The following is a 20,517-nucleotide window of genomic DNA, read 5'->3' as shown; positions in this document are numbered from 1 at the left end:
TTAGTAAAATCAATTCCTAAGCACAATGCATACATCCACTTTTTGAAACAGTCAAGCATCAAAGTCTGAAGCTATGGCAGTCGGCAAACAGTTTGTTCCTGACCTGGCACCTCCAACTCGCTTTTTAGTGTCTCCACTCTAAAGTTGCTCAGCCAGGGTGAGTACTCCTTTAGGTTTCCTGGCTCTTTCTGGAAGCCTCTCATGGACCCAGCCAGCACGTCCACTTTCTTAATGTACTCCTTATCCCTGCGCTTCTCATAAAGCTTTGAGCCACCTGGGCCTAAAAGCTTCTCAATTTCCTTGGAAAATTTCTTTTAATGCAAAGACAGACACAGAAAATCAAAACCTTAGCTCAAACAGTTACTTACCAACTGCGACAGAAAACATGAAAATCATTACAGGTATTAATGCGAACCTGAACAAATTTTTTCCGGAAAGATCCAAATCCTTGGGCTTTTGGATCGCAGAGAGAGGCGCTCATTTCTCCATATAGCTCCCTCATCATCTTTTTATCCATGTTTGGTTTCTCCAACTGATTTTTGACCTCATCCCACCAATCCTGCCAAACAACCAGAATACAAACCATGACTGCAAAAACAAAAGGTCCAATAGTGGAAACTGTCTACAGTTATAATGTACAGTTATAATGTAGACCCTGCATGCACATGAACCTCAAATGAGTCCATATGTGCAACTTGCTACAACAACTAGAGATGGGTGATAAAATTGATATAACATAATGAGCGATGGTATCTTTCGGTCATCTGTATCAAAACGTGAGGAAGAAGCTTAATTACTCCTCTAGATCATACGTGTATGGTAAATAATTATTTATGGTAAATATTGAATATTGACTAAGTTTGAAGTTTAAAATGCATTTGGTACCTTGAAAAGCATTTCAGGATTGGTGAGCTGCTGAAGAGCATCAACAAACTCTTTAATCACTCCTCCTTTATCCAATATCGACTTTAGCCTGGAACACACACACACCCACACACACACACATATATATACATACAACTAAAGCATGCACCAATTACCCAGTTACATTCTAAAGCTTTTCTTCATAATAGTGTACTAAACCACGTACTTGTCCACAAACTCCTTGTTCCTGTGACCAGTAGCAGAATCTTCAAACATGTAGCTCTCATTGCTTATCATGAAAGGGTAGACAAGTGCCTGTGGGTAGCACTCTGCAATCTCTTTGATTACATGCTGAACCGCCACTGCCTCTGGCTTGTCCAACAGGGCCATCATCTGACTGATCCAGCCAATCAGCTGCCAGCAGGGCACACTCACCACCTATCAAAACAAAACATGCTCATCTGCCTCGAGAATGACAAACTCAAACTAAATTATTAAAATGCATTTCAGTATTTGTAGGATAAGTGCCACAACAGCTACTCCACACTTCTGGATTTTTGACTTCTAGGTCTTGTTCGGGCCAATGGCCTAAATCTACAGTCCAGTCCAGAACACAATCTACCTCTTTGGCCATTAGGTCCAGGCTCTCCTTAGAGTAGAGCTCCACCAGCTGCAGTAGGCGGGGGAACTTGAGTCTGGCTTCCTCAGAGTGGAGCTTCAAAGCTTTAAGCATCATCTTCACTACATGAGCAGGCAAAGACTGGAGCTTCGGAGAACTCACTGCAAAACATCAGCGGGACTAGAATTAACGTTACTGCTCAGTATTTGAATTTATAATAGTATCAGTATAACAGCTTTTGTTGGAGGAGTTATCTTTGGTAGAATCACTTGCTTGTAGAAGGAGACCTCTCAGAATAAGAGCTTTTGCTCTTCTCTTTGTAATTGTTAACTGAGGACAAACTATATTACTATCATCTTTTTAAACTCTTAACTTATTGCTTCACTGATAAACTTCTGAATAACACAAACATATTTTGGTATACAAATCCAACGTTACCCTCTCCTCTTTGTTCGTCCTCCCTTAGCCTCTGGTCACAAAAGTTGGCAAGAGTCATGTAGGCCTCCACAATGCCAACTGTGTCTGCATGCTTGTGGCTGAATGACTGCTCCTCTTCCTCTGCCCTGCGAGCAGCACTGCATAACAGCTCCAGAGCACGCTTCTGCAGACCCTCTACCACCTAAAATTGACATAACAAAGACAGGAAGGCCTCACATGTTTGAAATATAGAAACTAGGAACTTGCCCCAGAATGGATTATGAGTTTCTAAACTTTGCATCAAATTCTGATAATTGATATTGCAGTGACAATGTTTAAATAAAAGCAAACTGACTGATCCTGACTATGACAAGCGTATAGCTTAGTGAAGGAGAAGAAGTATTGCTATTTGCATCAAAAATATTAAAATCATTCTTCCTCTCTGACTCCTCAAGCCTTATACCGCTCCAATTACACTGGAGGGAGGGGGGGCAGCAACTAAAATATGACTAACTATGTTTTACATGACTTGAACAAAATATGAAAAAAACCTACCTGGTCACTCTGAGAGGCTCCGGAAAGTTCCAGAACTCTCCGTGACTTTTCTTCTCCGAGGGTCTCCAGAGCAGAGGGACTGTTGCGCACAGAACTAGCCAAAAGGTCAAAGGTTGTGCCCAGAAGGATCCTTTGGTCTCTGAACACACTGCCCATGGAGGCTTCACTCTGCTTCTCAGTCTCCTCTACACATCATAAACACAGAACTCAGAGTCAACAGGTGGCTCTGTCAGTGACTGCATGAAATGCATAAAACAACTTTTTTTACACTTTTGATTAAAGAGGAATTCCACTGATGCTTTTTAAACTTCTGCACAATTCAATCACTGAGATGTAAACAAAATCATTCTCAGTGGTTTGACGTGAAATGTGCTGTTCTAGAGACGCTTTTGGAGTCAAAACTGTTTGCAGTGGTCGTGATGGGAACCAGACATCTGAAGCATTTAATGCCCCTAAAAGCTACTTCACAAAAAGCCAAAAAACAAATACGTTGTCTGAGACATTGTTTTATGAAGTATTTAGATAAGAGGCCACATACAAATGCACTGGTCATTGTGGATGGTAAATAAAATGACTACATTTGTGTCGTAGACTTCATGACCCCTGATTACCATCAACACCACTTTAAGGAAATTAGTAAGTTTCTTTATAATGCATTTCTCTGAATGACTGGCAAATTTATAATCTTAGCGATAGAATTATTTGAAAAATTGTTGGAATTCCTGTGTAATGTAGGTCAGATCTTACCGAGCAGAGGGACAGTCTTGAGCAGGGAGCTGATCTGCTCGGCTGGTCCGATACTCTGGCTTCTGCGGTGGGTGAAGCGGGTGAAGCAGTGAACCCAGCGCCGCAGCCAAGCTTTCTCTGTTTTCGCTTCCCTGTGAAGCTCTTTTAACAGCTTGGTTGCCACAGAGAAATTGTTCTGGCACAATATCCATGCAAAAAAACAAAGTTTCAATATTAGTTAAAAACGTTCTGACTTGGACTGTGGTGCACTGCAAAAACTCTGATTCCCTCTTTTATTCAGGCCACTGCTTCATACTTAAAGTGAAGGCACAGCAGTTTTTAAATATCAGAATGAAGAAAGACCAAGGCCAAGTAATCCACCACCTCCATGTTTAAACATGTTCAGATATAAACTGAATGGATGGAGGAGTACCTGTTTCCAGGCACTGTCTGCCATGCTTAGTTTCATATTGAACTTGCACTGCTTCACTAGGGCTCCTAAATCTTCGGTGCTTTCCTGCTCAGCTCCATCCACCTCCATACTGTTATCAGGAGAAGAGTTCAGCTTCTCCCAGATCTTATCCAGGAAGAAACAACTGGTACAGAAAGGAAACTCATTAGATTACACAAACATACTTGAAATTAAGCATTAAATCTGCCTTCTGGGCAAAGTTCACCCAAATAAAACGATACACAGATGACTCACCGAGATGTAATGATGTCATCCCAAACGTTCATAGGGTCGATTTTAGCATCAGGGTAGCGACTAGTCCACCTCTTGATCACATGTTTCAGAGAGCCCACTGAGACTGGAAGAAAGCAGAAAGTTATTGCTGGGACCATCATATATGGACCACTCTACTGAATTACTTCAAATTGCGGTCCCACAGTAAAAAAATCATGTTATGATCTATTTAAACCTAAAGTAGTAAATGACATTGTAATAAGCTAAATATACCCAAACTCATTATTTATAGGGTACTTTCTATTTGGAGGTGACTGTCCCAAACCCTAACCCCCAAAGTTCAACTTGTAAAAATAATACTTTTTTTGCATTTTATTTTCATAAAATATATGTTCTAATGTGAAGTTAAAAGATTTAGATTTATTTAGAGTTCAATTCTTCAATAAAAATACTTTTTTGTTTATCACATCTATTTGTCACCACTGAAATATTTCTCCGCAATTAAGTAAACTTAATGAAATATTATGATTTCATGTGTGGTTTCATCTGTGTTTGCTAATCATACTCTGGCTAGTGTTTTTGAGTTCTGCTCAAAATTAGCTAAAATTGTCACCACTAAAACATATGGTTAGTAGTTATGACTGTTTTAGAATGTTCAATCATTTATTTTGATAAAACATACATTATTAAGGTATAGGGTAACTCAAAGCAAAAGGATTTTAGTCCTGAAGTCCAAATCTGTTAAAAGCCTGAAATGTGTTTTCAGCTCTGACACTGAACATTTAACATTTACAGCATTTGTCAGATAGATTGTCTCTCATCCAGAGTGACTTACAATTTGATCAATTTACAGAGGCTGGCAAAGGTATGTTAGGAGTCTTGTCAAGGACTCTTATTGGCAAAGCGTATAGTGCTTGCCCAGATAGGGGATCAAACCCCAGTGTGCAACAGGTGTTACCCACTACACTATACCAACTACATTTGGACGAATGATCCATGCACATGTCATAGAGTTACAGAAACACAGCTACTCTGAATTCATCTTTTACCAACACACAGAGACACCAACTGTCAATGTTTCGGTCATCTTTAGTGAGTGACACTGAAGAAACATTCTTAATTTTAAATTTCAAATGTATAGAACCTATAATGAACAAGCTGAGAATGACGGTGGCAGGACAAACTGCTTGTGATGGCATGAAAAACACTGAGAAAACACCACCTGGGATTCAACATAGTGATTTTTTTTTTATTTACTAGAAGTACAAATCTCAAGTTTGGGAGAGACTTAATTACTTTTGTTACAACTTTATTAACTGGGTTTAAACTGAACTTAGCCAGCTCACCTTCGCCTGTGATGTAATGCAGGAAGTCCTGGATCTCTGTCAGAGCTTGGACTGACTGGAGCACAGTCAAACGGCTGCGGTTCAGCAGAGGGTCAATGCTAGAGTAGTTCTGTACAACACAATAGTTTAAAAGAATGGTCAGCTGTAACTCTATATACTTAGAATTAAGAGTGATAAGATTTTCCATTAATGTATCACAATGTATCTGTCAGTGAACAAAACCTGCACGTTTTTCATACAATTTGTGGCTAGTTATAGTCATAAACACTTTGAATTCCATTATTCTTGGGCTAGCTAGTATTTGGCTATACAAAATACTGCAAATCTTACAAACAGGCTTTTGAATATCACCTTTCCATTAGGTATTGCTCCCAGCTGTAATGGATTTACGCTATGCTTTCACATGTTGGGAAATATGTATGCGACTAGCCACAATGGGACTGAATCTTCTCTGTCTATTCCTTAACCCAAAACTGACCTGCATGAAAACCTGCATGCAGTTGTTGGCATAGTATTTGGCTCGGTCGTAGTCTTCTTGCAGGATGTACAGCAGACTCAGCTCTTGACTGTAGTGCGTTTCCATCACCAGTTTGCGTTCCTCCACCTTCATGGCAGCATCCACGAAGCTCAGGAGAGCCTGGTCCCTTTCACCTAATTGCAGCTGCTTCAGCATGCTGCGCATCATGTGCTGCAGATATGTTTCCTGGTAGATGTTCAAAAACAAAGCAATGTTTTTCACCAATGAAACCGATATATATCATGACATGATCATATGATAATGCTAATTTATTATTAACGATATGATAATTAACAACAATAATAATTATTGATGCTGCTCTCATTTTTAGCAATTTTTCTAAGCATTTTTAAAAATTAATAATTAGAAGTTTTCTTCTTAACGTAATAAACCCAAACATTGTGAGATGGTTTGAAGCTGAAACTTTTTTTTTATTATTTATTGTGTAAATGCTAAAACACTCTACACTCATTTCCCTTTATAAGGAAGCAGCTCTTTGTTGTTCTCTCATACAGCCTGTTTTTTACCACCTCACTCATCCTCAATTCTATTTTACTGTCTCATGTTGGTCTCTAAAACATTTCACGGTTTGCTGTGTGTAAATAAATGCAGCTCAGTATTCCACATTTACTGGGGGGTGTTTACGAGTCGATTCATCCTTTTTGTCTTTCACAGTAGGTAAAGATATATGTATTTTGTCCAATAAAGTGCAACACGAGAGCAAATAAAGAAACTCTTGCAAAGTAATAATCTACATCAGCAAGGCTTCCCTTATAGTGGCAGGCAGCATGTGTGGCTCACTGTTTTTGGTTTTATTGCATTAACCACAGTATGGCAGAATTCTTTTCGTAACTGAATGCCATACCAGTATTCACTTTTACACCAGTGTACCTCCCACTCCTCTGCAATTATACTGAAATTTCAGCTGACTGTAGATGGAAAAACTCAATAGTGATCACTGACAATTTTCTACCTGATAAAAAGGGTCATCCCACATCTTATCCAGGTTAATAGGCGAACTGTCGTCTATATTTACTGTAGCACAGTACTGCAGAGACTTCCACTCGGTCAGGTGATTGTAGGCCTCTAGAGCTGCAATCTCCCAGAAGTCTTTCTCTGTGTCAGTGGGTTCTCCTTCCATCCACTCCTCAGTATTCAGTGCCTGAGCCAAAGGATTATTGCCAAGTACATCTCTGACACAAGTAAATTCTCCTCAGTTCAACTACATTATCAAAATCTTCACTACTGACCAATATAATATTAAAAGACAAATGCCTCCGCTTTAAACAAAACAAAAATCCTCCAAATATACATCAAAGTCACATATCTTCTATCTAATCCATTCTGAATGCTTTTATTATCCTAAAATCTTCCCTCTCAAAGGCATTACCTCATTGTAGAGCTTCACTGCCTCAGCATAGTCGCTTTTTGCTTCTGCCTGCAGTGCAGTGCATGTAATAGACTTTGTGCCAATCTTTCCTCCAAAGATGCCCCTCACAACATCATAATCCCCCAAAGACCTATACAACCTACGAGTGACAGAAAAAAGGAATACATTCTAAGCATGGCAACATATTCAGCATCTACAAATCAGACAACATACTGACCAATTCTACATTCCAATGAAAAGAAAAAAAAAAAAAAAAAAACTATGACAGCGAATGGGCTACAAAACAAATCAGAGGACATGGTAGTGATAGGGAGAGGTACTGAAGCTGAACTCACTTTGCTAGATGAATCCATCTCTCTGTGTCTGGGGGCAGCTCCTTCTTGCCCCGAGCCCGTTTGGAAGGAGGTTCATCAGGCATGCTGCTGGAGTGCTGCAGGCTCTCCTCCAGGAGGAGAATGCCCATGGGCTGCTGCAGGCTGGCCAGGCAGCTGGCACTGACACTGGCAGGCTGAATGTCCAGTAAGGCTCTGTGCTGGTAGCACATGTCCTGCAGAGAAAGCCATGGTCAGACATGTGTAATAAGATTAAATTAATTGAAAATAGAGCAAAATCCTCAAAACAGTCCAAGAACTGGACACAGTATACACCAATGAGCCTTATATATGTTGTTAGTCCTCCATGAGCTGCCAAACCAATTCCGGCATGGACTCTAGGAGACATCTGGAGGTGCCCTGTGGTATCTGGCACCAAGATGTTAGCAGCAGATCTTTTCAGTCCTGTAAAGATGGAGCTGCTGCAGATCGGACTTCTTGCTCTAGCTCATCTCACAGATGCTTGATCAAATTGAGATCTGGGGAATCTGGAGGCCAGGGCAGCACCTTAAACTCTTTGTCATGTTCCTCAAACCATTCCAGAATAATGTAGGCAGTGTTGCAGGGCATAATATCTTGCTGAAAGAGGCCAATGCCATTGGGGAATATCACCCAGAGAATCGCACTCCCACCACTGCCTTGTGTTCTTCCCATAGTGCATCCTGGTAGAAGTCTGTGAGGGACGATTTCATCCTGCTCCCACCCGCTCCCCAGAAAACCTACACTGTTTGTCCCACTCCCACTCACAGTTGTGTAAAGCCGGTTTCCATCTGCGTTAGCCATGACTGAAAACAATTACCCATGTCAGACTTGACTTTATTTGACTTTACTGTTGTGCTCAACACCCTGTCTCAGGTTCAGGGTTTGTACCTTCTCAGATGACTGTTAGTCGGTACTCACCACTGCTGACGGGGCCATTGCCATTTTGGAAATGCTCCTACCCGGTTGCTTAGCCAAAACAATTTGGCCCATGTCAAAAGCATTCAAGTCTTCATGCCTGCCCATTTCTCCACATTCCAACACATCTACTACAAAAACCGACTGATTGCTTACTATCTAATATATCCCAGAGCTCGATATGCATACTGTTAAGAGATTATCAACGTTAACTGTGAGCGGCCATAATGTTTTAGCTCATCTGTGTATGCATGTAGGGTGGGATCCAAAGTGGGACCGCATATATAAATGATTCCATTTGACATTCTTTTCTAACTTAGTATAATATTTTTCCACTACAAATTATAGTAATCAGCATAACAAATTGCGTAAAAAGTTGAATACGGAATTGGTGCAATTAAGCTGGCATGGACTCCAGAGCGCAAAAGTCTCTGATAATTACATCAAATCCACTTGAGAGTCATCTGAACACAAGCTTCAGGGATGAAATAAAACTAAAAAAAAATTGTGGCTTTTTATACAAAGGCCTTAACATAGACAATCATGAATTTGCTTACATTTTATAAGTGACCTTGAAATAGTGCAGGATATTGAATATTTACCTTTTTAATGTTTCTTTGTTTGAATTATCCAGGTTTAAATAAAACAAACAGCACATTTTCAATAATCTCAGATGCCACTCTTATCTCCTTACTTACTTTAGAAAGTAGACAGTCACAGGACAAATTTATCAAAAAAGCTTTCTTCAGTAAACATTTACATTAAACCCAATGAAACCAGTCAAGTTTTCTCTCATTTTCCGCACCACGACATAGAGTGTGACAATATCTTAATCCTTATGCTTAACCTGCTGACCCACACTATCCACTTACCTGGACACAAGAAATAAAAGGGGGGAAGTACATAGTGCTCTTGTGCAGGAAGTTGTTCATGTTCTGCAGTAGGTTCTTTAGAACTCCCTCTCTCTCTTTAGATGGTTTGGATCCCTCCATCTCAACCAGGACACCAGAAAACAGGGAGCTGAACAGCTGCTTGGCCAGAGTGGCATCCCTCTGAGGGACAATTAGTTACAATTTACATTTGTGGCATATAGCAGATGCTCTTATCCAGAGCGACTTACAAAAGTGTTCTGTTGTCCATTCAGAGAACGAGTCCTAATTAATGTAAGATCAACACACATTTTCATACTGACTGGAAAACTTTGTTTAAAGAATGTAGGTCAGCACTTACTTGTGCCAGTGCTTGTAAAGGAGCAATAAGACTGCTGTGCTGGATCTGAATGTCAGGCAGGTCTCCCACCCTGTAGCTCCGGTACAAGGTGACCTGAGCTTCTCGCCGTATCTTCTGGTCTGCCCTTTTCTCCTGTTTAACAAAGAGATAAGAGCTGCAGAAAAAAACATACACTTACAAAAAACCACAGACAAATCAGTTACCATATTATTTCTACCCTTTCAGTTTTTTGTGACTGGATTTCCCTCTTGGCAAACTTTATGCTCTCTTTTTCTTTGTCCTTCAGGAACCTTCGCTTTAGTCTCAGAATGTCTGCACGCTTTTCCCGATCAGCTGTAAGAAAAGAACACATTCACATTTCACTACAGTATTATCTGAGGCACTTCACTGTCTGCTTACTATTTGTTTGGCACAGTGAACTCTGACTATCAACAGACCTGCACTACGACTGTCTGTTTCGTCAGAGGGTGCAGTGAGACGTCTAGAGCCAAAGCCAGCACCCACTGCTCGTAAGGCGAGGGGCCGCTCTGCTCTCTTCTTCTCAAACACCAGTAGAGAGGACAAAGAGTCCGAGGACAGGGAGTAATCTGCCAGAGTGTCCACACTGCTGCCGGTCAACCAGTTGTATGCTGAACGCCGACCTGAAAGCACAATCAGGTACCCATTTCGCGTAATCAGTACAGATAGAGATTAAGGAACTGAACTGTATCTCAAGTGAATTCTCGCAAGCCATTTTTTGGATATCGTCATAGTGTGTAGCAGGTTTTGTTGCACAACATGGCCAAGAACCTCCTGCAATGCCAGGAACAAGCCATGTGACTGACACGTAAACCAATCAGATTGTGCAGGTGATAGTCAAACCAGTGCAACTTTAAAAACACATCTGAGTGAAACAAAGTGATTTACAGAGGTTCACTGACAACTGGGAACTGCTTTTTTTGCTTTCAACTTTTGTTACTCTATTTAGGTTTCTGCATGAATTTCTTTTGAAGGTCAAAGAACACTTCTGTGTTTTCTGTCAGATTTGAGTTGAGTTTAAGTCTAGCTTAACCAACAAATGCTCACAGTACCGTACTTCAACAATTTTGCACAGTGTTTGGATTACGTCTTGGCCTAAACTCGTACTCATGTTAGCCAATGACACTTACCAATACAGTGACTAGGGGTGCGGGAAAAAATCGATTCTTAGATGCATCGCGATGCGGACGTGAACGATTCTGAATCGATTCACAAATGTCAAAAATTGATTTTCTAAATATTTAATTTATACCATAATGTTGATGGAACGCAAAAGGCGGAACTTGGAAGTGCGGAAGTGCAGCGCCCGGACAGTCTGTGGCGGCACATAACAAAAACATAACTGGATGAGCGAGAAATCCGACCGGCTCCCTCTGCATTGAAGGCAAGGTTAGATCAGGAGTCACAACACAAATGATAACATTTTATCCTTTCAACAAAAATCAGACCACCTTGGGATCCGCAACATTTAGTGTCCAGTATGTCTCAGTATGTGATAATGTCCTAGTATAGACTAAACAATATAAACAAAAACGCAGATTTACTTTGCTCTGCTTTAAGCTTTAACTATAGCCGCTTTCCTCCCATCTCCGCCAGGAAACTTTTCCTCAGAAGTTGATCAGTTAAATGTCTCTCAACGTTCGACTGTTTTACGAGGATGAAGTCGCTTCTTACTCTCCAGCTTCTTGTTCGAATTTTCCCGTTCCAATGAACGTGCGGCACCATTTAAGGTGGAACGGGAGAATTTGAAAGAGAAGCGACTTCAGCTTCGCCACTTTTTAGTGTGTGACAGTCTCTCATTGCAGATTTACGTACCAGAAAACCAACTGCGCTGCTTATAAATGCGAATAACGCATCGCTGCTATGTGACCTGCAGTCTGCACGCCGGTTCTCAGTCGTTGCGAAACAGGGCTTTCGCGCTATGTTGCACGTCACGTCTCAAAGATACTTTACTGACACAGTGATCCCCCCGTCTGTACAACGAGACCAAAACTGAAGCTATAAAATCACTAAAGAAAACGGGTAGAATAGTAACGTGCTGCGTGGAGATCCACTGCCACTGGATCTTATTTCACCGTAACTGCGCATTTTATCGCATTTTAAGCAGCTTCTCGTGCTCCAAACAAGAGCACTGAATGAGAGCCTTCTAGTTCACTTGCCACATCACTTCCATTTGACTCTATATTCTGTGTATATTTTGTGTATATTTAATATATTTCAGTTGGTTTTTCTTGTATTTTTATTTTTACTTTCTGTAGAGTAATTAGCTGAGCCTCACCACAAGCATTTCAATGCATAAATGTCCTGACATGTTGTGGAAGTGACAAATAAACTTGAAACTTGAACTCGAAATTTGAGCTCACACAGTGAGAAAATATAAATACTACATAGAAAAAAAAAGATGCATCGAGATGCATCGATAATCGTTTTATAATCGCATCGAAGCCCTCTGAATCGTAATCGAATCGTGAGTTGCCTAGAGATTCCCACCCCTAACAGTGACTGTTGTCACTCCCGTTTGAACATAACCTTACCTCTGCAATCCGACACTACACAGATTCAAAATAGAAAATTAAAATTAAAGCTTAAATAAGAGGGAAAATCTCGTTATTTACCTTTCCACTGCTATCACTGAAAATCACTTTGTGGTTTGAAATGGTCACTCAGTCAATCAGGCAGGGAAGTTCTGGCTTTTTGCTCCACTTTTATCATGGTTTGTATTTTACTTTTTTAAAAAGCTACTTTTAAATAATTAGAGTTACATGTTTAATGAGAGTTGACAGTCCCTTTAAAAGGCAAGATGTCATGAATTTCACAACCTTTTGTCAGTTCAATGACTATGTCTTGCTCCAAAAGGCTCACTGTTGTCTGGGTGTGCAGAACAAGTATCTGTGTACCTCAGAGCACTGTATGAAATTTAACTAACAATATAAAGAGAATACCTGCACCAGGAGCCTGAGTTTGGGAGAATTCCAAAGAGGCCTGAGTGGCTCGGATTTGGCCCTTCATGATGGCCGCCTGCGACCGTGCACTGTCTGAACCTTGAGTACCCCCAGCCTGAGTCGTCTGGGTCTCCATGAACATGGGCGTGAGGACTGTGCTCCGTAGCCGCCAGTTGGAGTCGATTGTGTAGTCCTGCAGATATACCACAAAAGAATGCATGTAAAGAACCTAAGAACCTAAAAAGGTGATGTGCTTCATAGCCAATATCATAATGATAAGTGCAGAACCATGTAACTTGAACAAATTCACTTACACCTGTTTGTTAGTTGGTCTCATGACTTACCTGAAACTTGCACTCAGAAAGTGGGAACTCAAATATGTTGCGTGTGTAGTCAGGACTCTGACTGGTCATTTCCAGTAGCAAATCTGTAGCCAGGCTAAGAAACCGGTCCTCAATGCGAGGCGAGTATAGAGAACACAGCACCATCAGCATCCGTTCCAGTGTGGCAGGAGGCAAACGCCTCTCGTGACTCCAGAAGTTACGCACATACAGCCTGAGAAAATACCACAGGCATTAAAAAAGAACAGCAAAATCAGGGCCTATCATTGTTATTGGGGATCAAAATTGAAATGCAGAGAGTTTGATTTTAAGAAATCGTTAAATTCTTTGTATCTCTGTTGATATCTCCATTATACATTAAATCTGTTATGCAGTATGTGTAGGACTCACTGCAACCCCTGGTTTTCATCTGTCAGACCTTGGAGAAGTGTTTCTTTGGCTGCATTGAGCACCTCCACAGAGGTACTGTCCTCCCTGCTCTCAGCATCGCTGTGAACACAGAATTACAGGAACAGATTAGCACAGTCTAATTCCTTCCAGACCTGCATCATATTTTTCACTTGATCTAGACAGTCAACTGGGCAAATTCTAGCTACTCCTCACTTTCATCTTTGACATTTATACTATCTTGAGGAAAAATACAACAAAAAATGGATGACTGACTGGAAGTGCAAATGAATCTAAAAACTGAAGAAGAATTAGGCTTGGGAGAGGAGAGAATTGAGCCTCAAAGAGCAAAAGACAAAAAAAACAGACTAAAAAGGACAATAAAACAGAAAAAGAAGATAACAAAAGGAAGGATGTTACTGAAGTCAAAGAAGAGAAGCTTGAGGGAGCAGAAGCCACCTGTAGTTGTCCTGGATCCACATGAGGATGTCATACATCCTCTCTCTGCACACAGGGGAGGGATGAGAGACAAAGGCACTGACAGCCCCCAAAATCTCCTTCAGCTCCTCTGGCTTCAGAATGGCTAAGATTTTATGTACAATGTCCAGGCACACCCGCTGCCTCGCCTCGTCTCTGAAAAAGTAGTTGTACAACATTCATAATTACAGATAGCCAGAGAGCTGTGTAGCACCCATAGCCTTTAATGCAATCTGTAGCATGTAGGGCTAGTTTCCTGGCCACAAAGTATCCTAGTCTTGGACTAAATTGCAATGCCAACAATGCTTAACCATTAAGGACCCTTTGCTCTTAAAAATATGTTTTTTTTTTGCTAACACTGTGCACTGAAGCTAAAAGCCAGGCAGTGATGTACACGGGTAAGACAATACTGTCTCTACAGCCTATTTTACAATAAAAAAAAAAAAATGCTTTTATTAATGTTTATACCTCACTAGTTTAGTCAGTCAAACAAAGTAAAGCCTATATGAACTTTGGTAGGAAATGTAGACTTTTCAATCTCCGTTTAGCTGAACTTTGTGTCTCCACTCATATTGGGGAGACAGCTATGATTGTGTGTTTAAAACTGGCTAAAATCACACAGTGTAGGTCATAAACATTCAACATTCTTAATAAAAGTTATTGTTCAGGGATGATCCTATGCCATTTTAGTCGTCTTGTAATTACATATTACATAAATATATTTAACAATTTATTGTTCAACATGGATTACTATTTATGGTTTAAATATTGACTTTGAAGGTACTGGTCAGTCAAGGTTTAAGCTTATTCTAGGTCTAGGAAACCGGTTAACACATTACAATCCAAATTTTGAGAAATTCAACCCAAACTGTGCATTATTAAATGTATATTAATACTAAATAGTTAAATTCTTTTCTATTAGAATCTTCTAGCTGGACACACCTGTGGGCCATAATCTGGACGAAGCCCTTGGTCTTGAGGTGCATGAAGATATCAGGAATGGAGTCAGCACAGCTAAGGACGCACTCAAGACAGTGAGTCTTCAACATGCCATGTAGTTTCGGCAGTAGGTAGAAAACAGCATTCACAAAGCTGGCGTGGACACAGATACACACATACACCATTCAGTAATAAGGAAATTTCAAAAGCCAGCACATAATAAAAATCTCTGATGTCCACCTTAACTTACCGAGCTACCAGAGGTGGGAAGTGCCTGGACACTTTGCTCAAACAAATGACAAACTTGTCACCTAGATCCTTCTTTTTCAAATCATTCAGCTTTGAAACTGTTGCATCTAACAATGGAACCTGGTTTTGCTACATGAAAATAAGCATTATCAGGCATTAAAACACATAATATGGATAGCAATGAGCTTTCAGATTAATAGCTGAATGTACAATGCACATACATTTTCCCTGTCTTTCATGTAGTTTAGGGTTAACCCAATGATCTCCGCTGCAGCAGAGTAGACTTCCTTATATCTGATGAAGGACAGATTGTTGGCCAAAGACTGGAAGTACCTGTAATAATGGATTTGTTGGAGAATTGTTAAAGACTGAAGCAAATCAAACTGCATCCACTAAACTGAGCATAGCAGTTCTTTTTTTATTTCAAGTTCTAGCAGTGAACACATTTTTTCCTGAAAAAGTCATATACAATAAGGAAATGTAGCCCGAATTAAGCGTATACCTGTCATGGTCAACACCACAGGCAGCTTCATAAGGGGGAAGGTGGTTGGCCAGCACTATACCCAAGAGCTGCAACCCAACAGAGTTGTCTTTGCTGTTGGGGTCAGCTCCAGAAAAGTGCTCAAATATTAGACTGCAAAAAAGAAAAAAATACACTCAGTCTTGGCAAGTATTCCACTCGGGAATACTTTCATGCTACAATATATGCATGCACATGTACCTAACTACAGAATACACAGACTCATTCTCAGTAGTTACCTCTTAAAACTATTTTAAAACTAATTTTATCATGGTCAGGCGCAGGACACATTCTCTGCTTGACTGGATGGGCCATAAAATGGGCCATTAAGTTACCAATGCAATTACATGTAGCAACATAATTTACATCTGAACAAATTACACATCATTCCGTACTTGTATGGGATATGCAAACAGTCTTTCCAGCATTCCACTATGGTGCGAATAATCTCCAGATTATGCCTGAACACTGCCCTTTTGGCATGGAAGCAGTTTTTCATCAGAAACTCTATTAGACGATTGGCCAGGACTTCATCTCTAGTGTTTCCCTGAGAAGTAAAATAACAAAGGACAAGAAACAAAGACCATATAAAAAAAAAACAAAAAAACAGAATATACAATGCCAATACAAAATTGATTTTTTAGATCCTACATTGTACCTTAAAGGCTTAAGGTTAAAAGTGTTTGCAATTTATTAGGGCCCTCAAAAAATTCAAACATTCAATCTCAATTCAATCTGATTAGTCACATTATGTTGTGCAGTTAATTGCCATAATCACATTTAACTTATTTGCTCATATTTGACTCATATTATGACAGACTTTTTCATTTAAAAATCACTGCAATCTGTTATAGCTATATCAATCTCACAAGCCAGATTTCTATCCGTCCCTTACATGTGAGTGGTGGCTGAGACTACAGCTATATACGTGGACAAAATATGCTTCAACAGAATGTATTTATTACTTTTGAGAATTCAATAATAATTGTTTTCATCATGTGAATGCAGAATTCACAAGAACTGAACATGAAAATCATACAATTTCCACAGCGTGAATGCAGTTTCCAATTTTTATTGCCAACGATGTGAGAGCAACAGCGGCTGCATGTGTTATAAACGTGTTAACTTTGACACCACTAAAACTTATTCATATAAAAACTAAATACAATTACTTAAAAATAATTTCAAAACAAATACATCTACACTAAATGTATATTGTCTTGCACTGTATGTGTGCTATAGTGTATGTTTATGTGCACTGTGCTACTACAAAGTTAAATTACATCTCATTGCACCAGAAACAATTACCATTGACGTTATGTGGCGATAAAAAAAGAATCAATCAAATACACACACACACACACACACAAACCTTTGGAGTGGCCACACTGGTCCAAGAGAGCACAGTGACCACTATGTCCACCACCATAAAATGGATGCCTTCTCCTCCATTGTTGCCAGAAACCACCAGCTGTAAGAGTGGTCCTAGCCAATGCTTGGCATAGGGACAGAACATCTGCACAATAATGAGCATCAACAAAGAGTAAATGGCTGTTTAATTGGCAGCAATTATTAATATCAGAATTTATCATTTTATTTATTGAATTTATAATCTCAGCTCTATTAAACGTAGAGTGTGCTTGGGTAAGAAAGAATAAAAGCAGCCACCTCCTCTGTATTGATAATGAGTTTGGCGATGAACAGGCGAATATTCAGAGGAGTGGATGGATTAGCCAGTTTCCCATGAAGGAACTTCATCCAGGGAGGCAGCTCACTGGGTATCACACCCTTAAAAAGACAAGACAACATAGGGATCAATTAATAACAAGACACATCCCATCTTAAGCACTGTTACATTTTAGTAGCACCACGCTGCAAGCATATAAGGACATAATATGAAATCATTCAACTGCAGCAAAGTTTATGAATTCAAATGCAATTCATTTTACTACTTTGTTAAAACCCCAACAAAGGGAAAAAATAAACACAATTTTCACCACACAAAACACATTCAAACTCCATGTATTAATGTCTATGTTACTCAAACAGATGGTTAAAAATCAAACATTTATTTACACTTTTATATATAGCCATGACACATGCTGTAGCCAGCTGTCTTCTCAATTTCCATGTCTAGCTCCACCAACTGCTCCCTCCTTTCATTGTTTAACTTTGTTATCGGTCCTGTAGCTCGTCATCACTGTTCAGTTTCTGACCACAGGACTGCTGTCAGCTGTATATTTTTGATTGGCAGATGAATTAGTTTAATGTATACAGTGACACTTTCAACTCAGTTTTGGGAATTATCTTAGAATTTAATACCTCATTTTCTCACATTTACCTCACAGATTATAAACACTTCATAAGACTTTTTAGGGATCTGAAGGAACCCAGCATTAAAGAAAAAAAAACAAATACACTGTAAATAGCATACAATAATCAAAAGTAGTTTTAAGACGCTTCTATTATTTGGTTTTCAAACTAATTTTATTTGTTAATGTATTGTGGAAATTGTACTAAAATCATGGAAAGAGACATGAAGTGTTCAGAACATTCAACAAGTCTGAGCCCCAGCTGTGCAAACTCATGCACCTGGAAGACTTCAAGCTGTCAACCAAAAGAGTGGACATGCAACAAAATACTAACTTTCATACTAACATAATCACCAACATAAAGGAAAGAGACCCTGATGTTTTGCCTACTAATGTGTCTGCGCTTTTTCTTTCCTTAAGTGTTCAGTTAATAAGTGGGATCATTTTGAGTTTCAATTAGTAAATCTGTTCATTATTGCTAATGTTATAACCTTTCTGATGGATATGAATGAATAAATCGCTGCAGTCAGAACAAAACCTCATATCACCAAAATGGTAACTTTACAGTACAAGGAAAAGCATACTTTACTTTTACTTAAGTCAATGGAACCAGACTTTTCCCCAAGTAATTTTGTGCCATTTCTTTTGGTTATTCATCACGAAATTTACACACAATATAAAGGGCAACACACATTTTCAAATTATGTCAAAAACTGAGAAACGACCAAACCGGATATACAAGGTTTTGTTCCGACAGCAGCAAAATAACTTATCTTGTAAAGTAATAAATAAACAAGATACAAATTGTATTCAGAGAGTGTCCCAAGTCTACTTTGGAACACTGTATCAGGCCTGATATCGCTGACAGGTGTCCCCTCCCACATCTCACTCACTTCCTCAACTTTAGGTGTGATGTTGTTTCTCTGCATGTGGCGGAACAGAGCAGTCATGGAGGCCATGCACTCATGCTGGTTCAGCTCATCCATCTCCAACTCCACAGTTTCATCCTCATGTAGGACCTCCACACGCTCCTAAAACAAACCAGGAAAAAATAGTTTCATACTAAAATTCTCCTCTTTCTTTTCTATACTTGAAAGCACTTTGAAGGAACACTTCACGTTTCACCCACCCTTGCTCTGCTGCCGCCACGGCGTCCTGTGGAATTCTGGGAGTAGGAAAAGCTCTGGACTCCAGTAGAAAAATCAAACTGGCTCATCTCCTCACTGAGGCTGCTGTCAGCCATGTAGGACTGGGACGAAAGGTACACTGGAGCATCTGAGAGGAAGAAACAAATGCTTAGAAGATCAAAGCTACGCTATGTAAGCTCTCTGGATTTGGAGACCTCTCTGGTGGAAATGTGTAATTGTGCACAATGAAAATTTTGTAACGTCAGTTGTGCTTCAGACCACTTTTGCAAGCGGATGAATGATGCATTGAAAGAGTGTTTAAAAAGGACCCAGTCAAAACCTGGTGAAGGATGTGTCTTCTCAAAATGTAATTGATTGATCTACTATTATCAGAACTTCATCAGTATAATGTTGATTTTGCATTTGAGACCTAAACATCCAGCTGGACTTTCTTTGTGAGTCTGTGCATGTGACATTTATACGTAAAGAAGTATGATGTAGTCTAAAAAACTGTGAAATCCGACCTGATGCCTCTGACTTTAAGTTTTTATTTTAGTCTTTACAGGGCAACTCACAGCAGTGCATGCACACCATATTTTAGTGTGTGTTTTTTTCTTTTTTCTTACATAATGCAGCTTTAAAGAGAAACAAATAGACCCCAAAAAAGCAAACATATCCTTCAGTGAATGAACAAATCTCACTTCTAAATCCAGCTTCATAAAAAAGTTGTTGCAACTTGCTCTGCAAATGTGTATAGGGAAAACCTAGTCTTAAATAATTCCTTACCTCCATTTTCTCCACTCACTTCCTTTCTAATCATTACATATTTCTTCTTCCTTTCAATAGGAACCTGATTGCAAAAAAACAAATGATATCATACACTGCATCAACAGCCAAAACGTTGTAGCTAATTTATTCTTTTAAAATACTAATAAATAAGAAAACGTACTTCAATCTCTATGGGAAAATTGTATGTCCTTTGTGTGTCAATGAGGTTCTCAAAAATGAACTGATTCTGTGGGGAAAGACATGCAAAGCCATACAAAGATAAACAAAATGACTGAGAAAAATCAGTTAACAGTAACACAGAGTGCTAATAACACTACCGTAACTGCTTCAAGTATGAACTGTATTCCCTGGGAGAAGCTGTAGTATGTATACAGTCGACTGTAAGTAAATGTCAGTGCTCACCTTCTCTGGTTTCTCAGTGAAGAGGAAGCCCTGGTAGAACTTTGTCTCGTTAAAGCTACAGCTAATGAGGGCGACTGCACAGTTGTAAGCAGCACAATGAAACTGCCTCCTCAGCTCCAACAGAGTGGTCTCTCCTGCCATGTTCTCAGTGAAAGCTTCGAAACATGACCTGCCACAGCATAAAGACAACTCAAAGAGTGGCTAGAAGCTATCTACTTACATTTGTGCTTTTTCCTCCAAATGTACAGAATTTCAGAAAAAAATCTTCTAAACATTTTCCTTTCAAATTTAATTTTAAAATTTCAAAAAAGCCCACATTTTTCTTGTTTGTTATTTTCTCCCTGAGGCCCACATATAACATTCATGTTTTTTATGTACTTAAAACAACCATGATTAA

The 20,517-nt window shown here is 39.5% G+C and overlaps 1 protein-coding gene across 2 annotated transcripts in view; it reads right to left on the bottom strand.

Moving 5' to 3' along the window:
• prkdc (protein kinase, DNA-activated, catalytic subunit) overlaps nt 1-20,517 on the bottom strand; it is a 47,735-nt gene that overhangs the window by 6,107 nt on the left and 21,111 nt on the right. For both annotated transcript variants that reach the window (XM_036596564.1, XM_036596563.1), the window contains exons 43-77: nt 20,121-20,289; nt 19,879-19,944; nt 19,716-19,779; nt 18,932-19,077; nt 18,696-18,833; nt 17,159-17,278; nt 16,863-17,006; nt 15,886-16,037; nt 15,473-15,604; nt 15,192-15,303; nt 14,972-15,099; nt 14,725-14,874; nt 13,765-13,938; nt 13,309-13,407; nt 12,922-13,132; nt 12,578-12,770; nt 10,055-10,258; nt 9,835-9,950; nt 9,618-9,749; nt 9,260-9,439; nt 7,455-7,666; nt 7,120-7,258; nt 6,703-6,891; nt 5,691-5,915; nt 5,213-5,321; nt 3,888-3,990; nt 3,615-3,777; nt 3,203-3,377; nt 2,456-2,640; nt 1,922-2,102; nt 1,487-1,644; nt 1,091-1,302; nt 886-973; nt 416-559; nt 104-311 (exon numbers count right to left, since the gene is read on the bottom strand). In XM_036596564.1, the coding sequence (XP_036452457.1) occupies nt 104-311; nt 416-559; nt 886-973; nt 1,091-1,302; nt 1,487-1,644; nt 1,922-2,102; nt 2,456-2,640; nt 3,203-3,377; nt 3,615-3,777; nt 3,888-3,990; nt 5,213-5,321; nt 5,691-5,915; nt 6,703-6,891; nt 7,120-7,258; nt 7,455-7,666; nt 9,260-9,439; nt 9,618-9,749; nt 9,835-9,950; nt 10,055-10,258; nt 12,578-12,770; nt 12,922-13,132; nt 13,309-13,407; nt 13,765-13,938; nt 14,725-14,874; nt 14,972-15,099; nt 15,192-15,303; nt 15,473-15,604; nt 15,886-16,037; nt 16,863-17,006; nt 17,159-17,278; nt 18,696-18,833; nt 18,932-19,077; nt 19,716-19,779; nt 19,879-19,944; nt 20,121-20,289 (5,321 nt within the window). The remainder of the gene's footprint in view (nt 1-103; nt 312-415; nt 560-885; nt 974-1,090; nt 1,303-1,486; nt 1,645-1,921; nt 2,103-2,455; nt 2,641-3,202; nt 3,378-3,614; nt 3,778-3,887; nt 3,991-5,212; nt 5,322-5,690; nt 5,916-6,702; nt 6,892-7,119; nt 7,259-7,454; nt 7,667-9,259; nt 9,440-9,617; nt 9,750-9,834; nt 9,951-10,054; nt 10,259-12,577; nt 12,771-12,921; nt 13,133-13,308; nt 13,408-13,764; nt 13,939-14,724; nt 14,875-14,971; nt 15,100-15,191; nt 15,304-15,472; nt 15,605-15,885; nt 16,038-16,862; nt 17,007-17,158; nt 17,279-18,695; nt 18,834-18,931; nt 19,078-19,715; nt 19,780-19,878; nt 19,945-20,120; nt 20,290-20,517) is intronic.

The sequence above is a fragment of the Colossoma macropomum genome, unplaced genomic scaffold (genome assembly GCF_904425465.1).
Source record: "Colossoma macropomum unplaced genomic scaffold, Colossoma_macropomum, whole genome shotgun sequence".
Classification (NCBI taxonomy): Eukaryota; Metazoa; Chordata; class Actinopteri; order Characiformes; family Serrasalmidae; genus Colossoma; species Colossoma macropomum.
The sequence above is the reverse complement of the archived record's forward strand: the minus strand, read 5'-3'. Positions and strand labels throughout refer to the sequence as shown.